General features: G+C 43.4%; 1 protein-coding gene across 10 annotated transcripts in view; it reads left to right on the top strand.

Annotated features, from left to right (window-relative positions):
• astn1 (astrotactin 1) overlaps nt 1–12,792 on the top strand; it is a 493,901-nt gene that overhangs the window by 272,004 nt on the left and 209,105 nt on the right. For all 10 annotated transcript variants that reach the window (XM_034105004.2, XM_034105002.2, XM_034104998.2 and 7 more), the window contains one exon: nt 1,310–1,498. In XM_034105004.2, the coding sequence (XP_033960895.1) occupies nt 1,310–1,498 (189 nt within the window). The remainder of the gene's footprint in view (nt 1–1,309; nt 1,499–12,792) is intronic.

The following is a 12,792-nucleotide window of genomic DNA, read 5'->3' as shown; positions in this document are numbered from 1 at the left end:
ATGTTACATTACACACAAACTAATTCGTTTTTTGTGAGCCTGTGCTCCAGGTCTGTGGGTGGTCACTGTAGATCCGCACTGTGCGGTTGAAAGGTTTCATGAATAGTAAGCAGTGAGCTCACATATCCACTAAACCTGTTTAAGACACTTTGTGCCAGACACCAGACAAAACTGCTACTGCATGCTGGTAATTCAAATAGTGCCTTTTTAAAAAGTGTGACAAACATGGATTAAAACAGGAAAACCTAAGCTTTTTAATATTGAAGTGCATTATTAAAGAGTTTAAATGTCTTTATTTCCATTTCCATTTTAAAATAGATGGTTGAAATAGTCATGCAAATTGATTGTTTTGGTCATACTAGCTCAAAGTAATCCCATTGCTACCTCATCCCTCATATCATACAATAATTTACCCTATATCTCCTGCAAGACATTTGTCTGACATCCTTTATTGCACATTATAGGCTTCTTCTTTTCTTATCTCAAGTACATTTAAATGGATAACTAATAATAATTACAGTAGGCAACTAAAAAGATTATAACTAAAGATGAGAATAGGCATTAGGGGTGCGAATCACCATGGCTCCCCGCGATACGATACCATGGCGATACTTAAGCCTCGATACGATATTATTGCAATTCTACGATATGCTAATTATGTATTAGCACCCCCCGAAGAGTCACACTATTAGTGTTAACTATATACTAAATGTGCTTTGTGTCTTAATGTATTTATATATTGTATTATAACTTTATTAACTATTTTAAGTTCACTTGTTTAATGGTATTCTAAAGTAATGCTCATATGGATGTAGCTTGAATGTATTTGTTGTTTTGCGTCGTCGTATAGCTTTACATTGTTTTTTTTGAGTTTTCAATAAATTAGAAATCATCAGTCAAGTGTACGACCATATTTCGGAGGGATATGCTACAGTTTATATAATAAAATATCAATACTTGCCGTCCGTGTATCAATACAATATCGCCACGCAAAGTATTGCGATACTATGCTGTATCGATTATTTCCCCCGCCCCCATAAGCATATTGCAGGATATGAACAGTAGGAATCACTAGTAGTTATAGTCAGGGTTACCAATAATCCATACCAAGGTCTCAGCTGCATTTATATATGATCCATGAAGATCCTGTGAGGCTCAACAGCTTTATTCGCCTTAGTGATAAAACCCTTACATCTTGAAAAGAGGCATTTGTGTGCCAGATACAGCTGAGTAAACAAAATGCATATATCTTTGCATTCGGTTATATCTTTTGTTTCTCATTTGGATACCTTTTTTTTCTTCTACCCAGCTTTCAGCTCGGCCATCCATTCTCTGGACGGGGCAACGCAGCGGAGCGACTTTGTCTCCATCCTCAGGGAGTTTGGGAACCATTATGTTCAGGAGGCGGTGTACGGCTTCCAGGAGTCCTGCACCATCTGGTACCCCAACAAACAGGTCCAGAGACAGCTGTGGCTCGAGTACCAGGACATCAGCAAAGGTAGGACACACACACAAGGAATGATATTTATAAAAAATGAAGCGTAATTGTTTTGGCCTGAGCATCAAGGGTGAGGTCTGTGTTTGTGACTGTGTATAATATATAAGGAACACAGTCGATTATTGCAGTGTGTGTGGGTGTAGGGTGTTCTGGATTATTATGTTCAAATTCTAGAATTGGCAGTGCTCTTGAGGATACTTCAATAATGTAATACATTCATGCCTGGAGAAATCATCACATGGGAACTATTTTTTACAAAGCCCCTATTACATTCCCTTTATTTTTGGTTGTGAAGAGATTTGACTGGGATCCCAGGGTGGCATTCTTTCATGAATTCCTATGTGTGTGTTTGACCATCCAAACAATGGCCAGACCAAAAACTATTCGGTTTTTGGTCTGCATTCTAAACGGAAATACTTCTTGTAGATCGCTTTGGCGGAGCTTTTACAGGACATGGTGGATTTGAATGATGGCTGATTTTCAACACACCTGTAGCAATACAAAGATGCTTGATTTTCAAGGTTCATGTACAGCTGCTTCTGTTTGGACTTAATTTTAAGACGGATGCCATGAGCAGAGATGGCAAAAGTACACACATCCTTTACTCAAGTAGAAGTACAGATACTTGTGTTTAAAAATACTCTGGTAAAAGTAGAAGTTCTGACTAAACTTATGTACTCAAGTAAAAGTAAAGAAGTATGGGCTTCGTAATGTACTTAAGTAAAATGTACCCATGACTACCAATTGTTTTAAAGAGTAACTGACCTCCCTTTATATTAATGGAACAATAATGTAATTGTTAGCTAATGAATGTTTCAATGCTGAACAACGGTTTTCATTGGTCCCTCTTCTTTAGAGAAGACCAGGAAATGATGGATACACGGATTGTGTTAAAATCAATAGGCACACAATGACTCTAAATAATAATGATCACGCCACCAAACGCAGATTACAACAAAAATAACGAGCCTGTTTTGAAAATGTATGAAGTAGAAAGTACAGGTATTTGTGTTCAAAATGTAAGAAGTAAAAGTAAAAAGTTGTCAGAAAAATAAGTAGTGAAGTAAATTACTGATACCAGAAAAATGTATGGTACAGTAACAACGTATTTGACTGATATCCTGGCATTGTCTTCACGATACATGTTAAATACATTACACAGCCAATGGCACAACTCACACTAGAGAGTGTGTGTTGTAGTTCTGTTGAGTTTGTCTTGGCACCATAATCACCATTGTTCTATCTCAAGCAACTACAGTAAACTATACAAGCACTCTCCAGAAGGACTTGAACCACTTTTACTAAAGTGAACAATCAAAGAATCAGCATCTTTGCTCTTTGTCTTATTAATCAAAATGCCACCATATGTCAGCCATCAGTCTTTATGTCCTTGTTTTATCAGCATAGATAAGAAAGTGTACTTCTCTCCCCGCCGTTTCAACTCAATAACTCCAAACTGTCAGCTGTTGTGCTCTTCGTTTGCCTCTGCCACTTTTCTTCCCTTCCATTACTTAGTGCAAGGACACCCATGCTGCGCGCCACCGTTATCTCCCAGTTACCTCCGCGCTGACATATGGCATTAGATGACTGAGTTTCCCCACCCTCATGAAAAGTGCATTACGCTCCTGCTGCCTGCTTGCGGCAGACCACACTTCCACGCTCACCGGCAGGCACCGACTGGCCCTCGGGAGGACCGGGAGGGTGTGTGTATGTGTGGCTCGAGTGAGAGAGAGACCTTACGTGTATTGTTGTTGTTAGCATCTGGTGCTAGCTAGCTGCGCTAACGGATATAAGGAGCTGTTTAAATGAAAACAGAGTCGACATTTCGCCGACAACTGCGCCGAGCACTTGACTTTATGCAGGTAGCCAGACAGTGGGACACTGGGACGAAAAGTCAGCACACTCAGCACGGATAGTGCGCGTAACATGATTGCAGCGTCCAGGCAGCTCACGTTCGAGCATATGCCTTGAGTTGCACATAGCTCCAACGAACACACACACACACACACACTTTGTATTGTATTATTGTATGAGAGGTTCCAGGTTGAATTGAGGTGAATATTTGTAATGTTCAGAGGTTGTTGTGTTTAATATTCATGGAAATATTTGTCATTGTTCAAATGATAATAAACATTTGCATAAAGCATATTTGTCCACTCATATGTTGATAAGAGTATTACAAACTTGACAAATATTCCTCTAAGGTACATTTAGAACAGATACAATACAAATACAAATACAAATGTGCGATTCATTTGCGATTAATCGCGATTAACTACATGAATGGATAATCATGCGATTAATCACGATTAAATATTTTAATCGACTGACAGCCCTAATTTCAAAACAATCAAAACATTCTACACTTCTAAGCTTTGTTCTTGGACACAATAATTGTTATTTTTTCTGTATCATTCTAAGTTTTTTTTTCTTTTTTTGATTGGTGATAGTGTACTGAAAAGAGTTCCTGCTGTCCTAAGCTCTATGTGTTTTTACTTATAGTATCTATATTGTTGTTTATTTGACTTTATTTAAACATTCGTAATATTGATGGACAGCGTGTCTGCGTTTTGTTAACTCATCCGAAATAAAACATGGGTAACAAAATGTGCTTAAATATTTAATGTTATGGTTACAATTTCCTGATTTTACTGTTGATCTGTTTCTACTGTAGCCTTCAACTTCAATGTCCAGGGGGAAGTTAACAGTTAGATACAATACAGTTACAGATCACACAACTTGTGTTATACAGACGTGTGTAGACTATTTTAACATTAAAGGTGGGGTAGGTAAGTTTGAGAAACCGGCTCGAGATCGCTAGAATTTGAAAATACACAACCGGAGAAAATCTGCCACTTCCTTACAGAGCCCCTCCTCCAACACACACGAACGTGCACATGACCAATGAGGGCATGAGATAAGTTTGTGCCCCGATGGAAGGCTGACAGGCAGGTAGGCCATCCAATCATTATGTCGTAGTATTCATAATGCCGTAATACGGATTGGTTGTACTTTTTACAGTATTACGGCTTCTACAGATGACATTTTTTTATGGATTTTTTGTCAAAGCACTTAAGATATTCATTGCTATCGGGATGTTAAGAGCATTCCATGGAATATAACAAAAAGTGTATCTCGAGCCGGTTTCTGAAACGTACCTACCCCACCTTTAATACAAACATAATGTGAGAGAAAATAGAGAAAAGGGGTTCAGTCCATTTACTTCCAATTTATGATTCTCAATTAACTGCTTGTGTCACTTTTTTGTATTCAGGGAATAGCTTAGCTGAACATGCAGAAATGTATTAATTGTGAACGGGCAAGCATATATATTTTATATATAATTAAGACATTAAGTTCTAAAAAGTTAAAGGTAGGTTAGGTAAGAATGGAGAAACCAGCTCGAGTGCGCTATAATTTGAAAGTATGAAGCCGAAAAAAATCTGCCCCTTCCTTCAGACTTCCTTACAGAGCCCCTCCTCCAACACACACGAGCGCACACATGACCAATGAGGGCACGAGATAAGTTTGCAAGAGATGGAAGGCTGACAGGCAGGTAGGCCCATAGATATATATATAAACACTAGATGGCTCAAGGGGGAGTCGCCAGCGTAGCTCACCGGCGGCCATCTTGCCACAGTCAACAACTACTGCTACTGTACAGCTGTTGTAGGGTGAGTTATCTGCACAAAAATACTCTTAACTCGCTGAATTATTGACTGGTTTGCAAACGGTTTGGTTTATTATAAACGTTATTAGCATGGCTATGATACAGGAGACAACAAGACATGTTGAAAAAAAAATAAGTGTATAAGTATGCAGTATGCAGTATCATAACTACATATTTGATGTTTATAACAAACCAAACCGTTTGAAAATTGTTTGAAAATTGAGCAATCTACGGTTATTTCAATAGTGCACCATAAACATAATGTTATGAATGAGCGTGCTGCCTGTGGCAAGATGGCCGCCACGTGGCAACGTCGGTCTCCATTGGCCAGCAGCGCGGGTGAGTCACCTAGTGTTTATATATACATCTATGGGTAGGCCATCCAGTTATCCGGCTTTTTTGTTTTGGGGGAAATGTTCGGGCTGCAAAGTAACCAGTACGGTAATAGCCTTTCAGTTCCCCCAACAATTTGTATTGAATTAAATCAACATGGAACCAGTAATCACTAACTTTGTTTCCCCCGGCCCCTTATCGGAGAACACCCAGCTAGTAACCTAGCAACCAAGCTAGCGGCAGTCAGAAACTATAGGTTACTTACGTAACCCCAGTGCTCAGAGTAACATGAAGTGAGATGTCTCACTATGGGATGCGCCTCATCGCGGAGCAAACAGAAGCATCAATCTCATTACGCCAATCCTGATTGGCCGGTGATTCTTGACGTCAACGTCAGGGGAAATCACCCCCTATAAGTAGCCTGCGCCACGACGCATGCGTCATTCAAAATAAGCACCTCTTCTCGCTTCACCATAGCAAGGAGGGCCGTCTGGTGAGACATCTCACTTCATGTTACTCTGACAACTGGGGTTACGTAAGTAACCTATAGTTCTCATTCATAACACTCCGTTCGATGTCTCACTATGGGATATTGTAGCTCCCGTATTGCCAGACGAGCTTATCTCGAAGATCACCGATCAACCAGAATTTAACAGGTGGAGTCCCGACTGAACAAGGTGCCCAGCACTGCTCGGGCCACACTTGGAGCGGAGACGTCCAGCCTGTAAAAGCGGACAAAAGTGAGCGGCGAAGACCAGCTCGCCGCTGCACAGATATCCTGGATGGAAACACCCTTGAACAAAGCCCAGGATGTAGCCAGGCCCCGAGTCGAGTGAGCCCGCAGACCTGAAGGTGCTTGCAGATTCTGACTCGTATAGGCCAAAGCAATCGCCTCCACGATCCAGTGGGATAGTCGTTGCTTAGTAACAGGCTTACCCTTGTGAGGTTTAGCCCAGGACACGAAGAGTTGGTCATTAAGACGAAGCTCTTTTGATCTGTCCATATATGTGTGCAAAGCCCGGACTGGACACAATAGATCCTGTGTTTCATGTCAGCTCCTTCCAGGGGTTCAAATGGGGTCATTTTGAGCCCATTTAAAACCACTGCCAGGTCCCATAAGGGCACCAGCGACCTGGAGACAGGGAGGAGCCTGCGCGCTCCCTTCATAAAACGGCAAACCAAAGGATGTTGGCTAGCCGTCTTACCCTCAAAGCCCACATGGCATGCAGCAATAGCAGCCAGGTACACCTTGATCGTGGAAAAAGCTCTGTGTTTATCGATCAAGTCCTGTAGGAATGATAAAATCACCCCGACAGGACATTGAAAAGAGATGTGCCCTTCTTGAAGGCACCACTCCTCAAACACCCTCCACTTACAGTCGTAAAGAGACCTGGTGGAGGAAGCTCTCGCACTCTGAATAGTGTTTATCACCTTCTGAGGGAGTTCCACTGTATTCAGATTGTACCACTCACGGGTCAGGCCCATAGTGCCCCGCGCTCTGGGCGTGGGTGAAGGATCGCCCCCCCCCGATATATCCCCGCCAGCCCGTATATTGCGGGCTAGGGTGGAAACATCAGAGTAAGTGTGTGGCGTTGCTCCTTCACTCTGGCCGGAGTTAAGGGGAACAGAACCAGGGGTGGGAACGTGTACAGAGGACCCGGAGGTCAATCGTGTGCGAGTGCGTCCCCGCCTAACGGTGCGTTTAAATCGTGCATTAAAGAGAACAGCTGTCATTGAGCATTTTCTCCCCTTGCAAACAGATTTAACGCGGCTCCGCCGTAACGCACCCACAGCGGACTCTCGATCCTTGGATGAGGAGTCCAGTCTGCATAGAGTGGTGCACCCTTTGACAGTAATTCTGTCCCTAGGTGCATAACACCCGGTACTTGTGTCGTTCTCAGAGAGAGGAGACGTCTGCCGCTCCAAGGGATCAGTTTGTGTGCCAGTGTGTGTGACTGGAGACAACGCCAACTCCACTGGCGGTTCATACACCATATCGTGTTGTCTATCCTCACGGGGACATGAAGTCCTCTGAGAGAAGGCAGGAAGCATTTTTGGGTGGGGAACACCGCTAAAAGCTCCAGATAATTTACGCGTGCCCGCTGGAAGTCACTGTTCTAGAGACCTCTCACCGGGCGACCTTCGTAAGTCCCCTGTCAGCCCGTCTGACCTGCGTCCGTGGTGACCACCTTCCGTGAAAGGACTGCACCCGTAGGCGCGTCCCGCACTGGAAAAGTCGGGTGTAGTGCCACTACGCATTTCATAATAACCAAAACTCTCCGTACGCCGTGGCGTTCGGGGTTTAGTTTTATTATGAGGCCCATGTTGAGCGGGTGCTTTACGAGGACATTTTCCTCCGTAATCTGACTCCGCTCGGTGGGTTTTATAGATAAACCCCTTCTTTCTAGGAGAGAGAGAATCTCTCTCCTAGAATGTGGGTTGACTCTCTCTGGGTTTGTGAAAACAGATACATTATAACTGTTTTGAGAAGCCCAGGCAGACATCGTGAGTATCTCCTGATGTATGCTCCTTAGAGCCAGCTGGGATGTCACTCTTATGGCTCCGACCGGCACTGCGCATGTGCGTGACGGAGGTGCCTTTACAGCTCCAGCCGGTACTGCGCATGTGTGAGCCGGTGGTGCCCTCACGGCTCCAGTCAGCACTGGGCCTGCGCGTGCCGGTGGTGCCCTTAAAGCCCCGGCCGGCACTGCGCATGTGTGTGGCGGTGGCTTCACGGACCCGTCAATAATCCGTCCTTTGAGAGATGCCATAGCTGCTCTTGAAAGGGGAAGGATTGACGGGCCGTTCTTTACAGCTCTAGCCGGCACTGCGTACGCACGTGGCGGTAGTGCCCTTAAAGCCCCAACCGGCACTGTGCATGCGCGTGGCGGTGGTGCCTTCACAGACCCGTTTATTATCCGCCTTTTGAGAGAGGCCGTAGCTGCTCTCAGAAGGGGATTTATAGTTAACGGACTGTTTATTGTCTTTCTTTTCATTTTCTTTGAGCTGCGCCCTTGGCCGGAGCCTGGATGCGTCAGCGGAAAATGGTTTATTCAGACAGAAAGATGTGACATGTGTTTTATGCGGACTTGAGGATGACGTTGAGGCATCTCTCGAGGCGGCGGGAATACATTCACGGAGGGGAGAAGGAGGGGCTGTCACGCCGCTCGCTTCTTCTTCCTCGACTGCTGGCCGAAATTCTGGGTTGGCTGAGCCTGAGCTGCAGCCGGAACCGGAGATTTTCTCGGCCAACTTGCCCTCGTCTCCAGCCTGGGCTGGGGACTCGGGATGGGCTGCGACCTCTGCGTCTTCGGTGTTTTAAACCGAGCAGAGTTCGAGGCAGCTTGGGTGTCGTGAGTATCTCCTGCTGCATGCTCCTTAGAGCCAGCTGAGATGTCACGCTTACAGCTCCAGCCGGCACTGCGCGTGGCGGTGGTGCCTTCACAGACCCGTCAATAATCCGCCTTTTGAGAGATGCCGTTGCTGCTCTCAAAAGGGGAGAAAATTGGTTTTATTGATTTTCTATTCATTTTTTTGAGCTGCGCCCTCGGCCTGAAGCCTGGATGCGTCAGCGGCAACTGTTTAATGACAGAGGAATCAACCAACGTGTGACATGTGTTTGTGCGGACTTGAGGATGGCGTTTAGGCATCTCTCGAGGCAGCGGGAACACATTCACGGAGGGGAGAAGGAGGGGCTGTCACGCCGCTCGCTTCTTCTTCCTCGACTGCTGGCCGAAATTCTGGGTTGGCTGAGCCTGAGCTGCAGCCGGAACCGGAGATTTTCTCGGCCAACTTGTCTAGTCTGGCCGCAGCGCGCTGACACACGGCTTGTAGGTCCATACTGCACCTTTTGCCAAAAAAATAGCGTTTGTTTTGCTAATGTAGCGTTAGCTAGTGCAGTGGCGGCTAGATCCCCTCCTGGGTTTTAGGTGGCGGAAGTGACGTAATCTACCACCCAGGACAAGAGACGAGCATATTAAATAATTGGTGGTTGTGTATTTGTGTTTCCAGGTATAACATTTAAGTTATAACAACAATCATAATTTGTGGATTAATTTCATTATGGTATTTGAGTTTGTTTCAGATTAACTTTTGTATTTGATGTTGCAATTTCATTTCTCCAAGAGAGACAACAATCACTCAAATATATGGTGGATATCTGACCAGTATTTATATCCTACATGTTCTTTGGGTTTTATCCACAAATGCAACACAAATAAGAACTGTAAATTATTATTTAATAACAGGCATGAAAATCACTCACCTTTCAGCGAAATTCGCCGTTTTGAATACAAAATAGGTCGTTTGTGTGATTCATGTAGATCTGCAATAAAAATATTTGTGGGGTATGGGGGGGTCTGGGACCCGGAGTAATCTGCGACTGCGAGCTGTTATGTACCATCATGACACGCATGGTGTTCTTTTTTTATATATTATAATGCAGCGCGAGCTGTTTGCTCGAGTCTTCCTGCCTGTCGGCTCTGCTGCTCCGCGATGATGGTCTAGCTTCAGCAGCCACATTACCTACGGGTGCGTTCGTTAATATTAACTGTGCGGTCCGGAGTCACTGTGGTACAGACTGGACCGCTGGTGAACAGCTGTTACAACGGGCCGTTCAGGTGTTCAGAGCGTCGGAGCGCAGAGTGTGATGTGCACTGAAAAGTTTTTCTGTCGCAATATTATCGTTGAGCTAGCTAGCTAGCATACATTGTCACTATCTGCTAACGTTAGCTTTAGCCTTCGTTTTCTAATAGTTTTTTTTTCATAGGCTATAAACGGAGGTGGTATAAGTATAGATCTTGTACTTGAGTAAAAGTAGAAGCACTCAGATCTTGTACTAGAGTAAAAGTAGAAGTACTCAGATCTTGTACTTGATTAAAAGCAGAAATACTCAGATCTTGTACTTGAGTAAAAGTAGAAGTACTCAGATATTGTACTTGATTAAAAGTAGAAGTACTCAGATATAAAAATGTGGACATGTAAAAAGAAAAAAATAATTGCCTTTCTCAAATGTCTCAGGGTTTTTGTTACACTTTTGTATTTAATTAAATTCCCATTTACAACTATGTCTACCTTAGCTTTAGACCAGGTTATAGTAACAGGAGGTCATACATTATTTCCCTCAGCCAACATTCCTGTTTTTATCAGCCCCCACGATAAAAACACTGAAGTATTGCGAGATCTATCCAGAATGTATTGTCCTGACAAACGGACAAAGAGAGCAAGGTGATTACATTGGCCTGTGAAGGTTTCATATGATTCAATAAAAGCTAGTCTCAGCCTGGCAGAGGACAATTCGTTTCGAGGAAAGGAACTAGATTCCATTGGCAAAAACTCAAAATCAGAGTCATCTTTCTTAATCTCTTCCTGGCTTCATGGAAACGTCCTGGCCTTTTGGAGGGAGTAATGAGCTCACAGGAGAGTTTGATGATCCATGTCCTCGCCCTTTGCTCCACATATATCCGACGCCTTCCATATTCAGTGTGAAGCCGGGCCGATCATTTTCTGCACCTGCAGTGTAAAGGCTTATTTATGTATATGGTTAAAGGTAGGTAAGTTTGAGAAACCGGCTCGAGTGCGCTAGAATTTGAAAATACACAGCCGGAAAAAATCTGCTACTTCCTTACAGAGCCCCTCCTCCAACACACATGAACGTGCACATGACCAATGAGGGCACAAGATAAGTTTGTGCACAGATGGAAGGCTGACAGGCAGGTAGGCCATCCAGTTATTTTAGCCAGGCCGGCTAAACTGATTGGTCGTCCTTTCTACAGTACTACAGCTTCCACAGATGACATTTTTTTATGGATTATTTGTCAAAGCACTTAAGATATTCATTGCTATCGGGATGTTAAGAGCATTCCATGGAATATAACAAAAAGTGTATCTCGAGCCGGTTTCTCAAACTTACCTACCCCACCTTTAAGGATATATAAAATTGATACGGTATAATAATAATAATAATAATAATTAGGGCCGGGACTTTAACGCGTTAATTAAGATTAATTAATTACACAAAAATGAACGGGTTAAAAAAATGAACGCATTTTAATCGCACTTTAATCGCACTTATTTTTGCACAGCGGAACGTTTCTCACTGGATGAGTTTCAGGCGTACCGATTATACTGGAGCACCAACTAACGTTCATGACTTCAGCATGGGACTTCAAACAACAACAAACCACGGTGAACAATAGTCAAACATGAACGAACAAGCTGATGAGACCGCTTTGGTCGGCCCTGTGTATGGGAATTTTGTTTTAAAAAACGGACGGATGGAAGCGTCGATAAGAGCACGGTTGTGTGCAAATTATGCAAACAATAATTTGCATATCACCGCAGCACATCAAGCCTATAGTATCACCTAAATGCAAAGCATGTAGCAGCTAGTGTGGACATTAGCCCGACTCCGAGTGCAAGGAACCACACCCTGACCCAACCCACACTCAACCAGACGACTGGTTTCAGGGCCAGGATAAGTAAGTCAGTCCACGTCTGAGAAAATAACCAACTCCCTGGCTCACTGGATTGCACTCGACTGTAGACCACTTGGAGTAAAATCCATGTGAAAATTGCTTCTCACTGTTCTCAGGTCAAATATGTATATTTGATTAAAAATGCGATTAATTTCGATTAATTAATTACAAAGCCTCTAATGAATTAGATTAATTGTTTTAATCGAGTCCCGGCTCTAATAATAATACATTTTATTTCTATAGCACTTTTCTTGAACCCAAAGACATATGTAGGTATGTTTTTCAGTACTGCACAGGATATTTTGTATTGCATCAAGAGAGAAACATTTTCATTCACCTTATGTGTGTCATGGTAACGCTTCAAAGTGGTTTATACGATGAGCAAAATCTAATTTACAAAATCTAATACTTTGGGATCTGCTTTTATGAATTATCATGAATACAAAATTACACAGTTACATAAAACAGTCACTCCTTGAGCGAAGAGTATCCCTTTAATCCAAAATCGATAAAAACATCCCGGGGAACGTTGATATGCTGTGGCAGTTGTGCATCCAGTGTGAATTAAAATCAGCAGACCGGAGCTCAGTAGGTGGAAGAAGCACATAGTACGCCACAGTCTGTAAAGTTAATTGGAGACTTACACCAGTTGTTCCTAATGACCCAGAAACTTTAAGGCAAAACACACCCACCCACACACAGATATTTGTACTCGGACACGCCATGCATTGATTGTCATTGCTGTATCCGCCATGTTTGTAGAGACGGGGCCATAGCCCATTAACCGTGGTCATTCTGTGTGCAGTGTGTTTTTA

Source organism: Pseudochaenichthys georgianus, chromosome 17, assembly GCF_902827115.2.
Source record: "Pseudochaenichthys georgianus chromosome 17, fPseGeo1.2, whole genome shotgun sequence".
Lineage (NCBI taxonomy): Eukaryota > Metazoa > Chordata > Actinopteri > Perciformes > Channichthyidae > Pseudochaenichthys > Pseudochaenichthys georgianus.
This window is presented reverse-complemented; position numbering and strand designations above follow the sequence as displayed.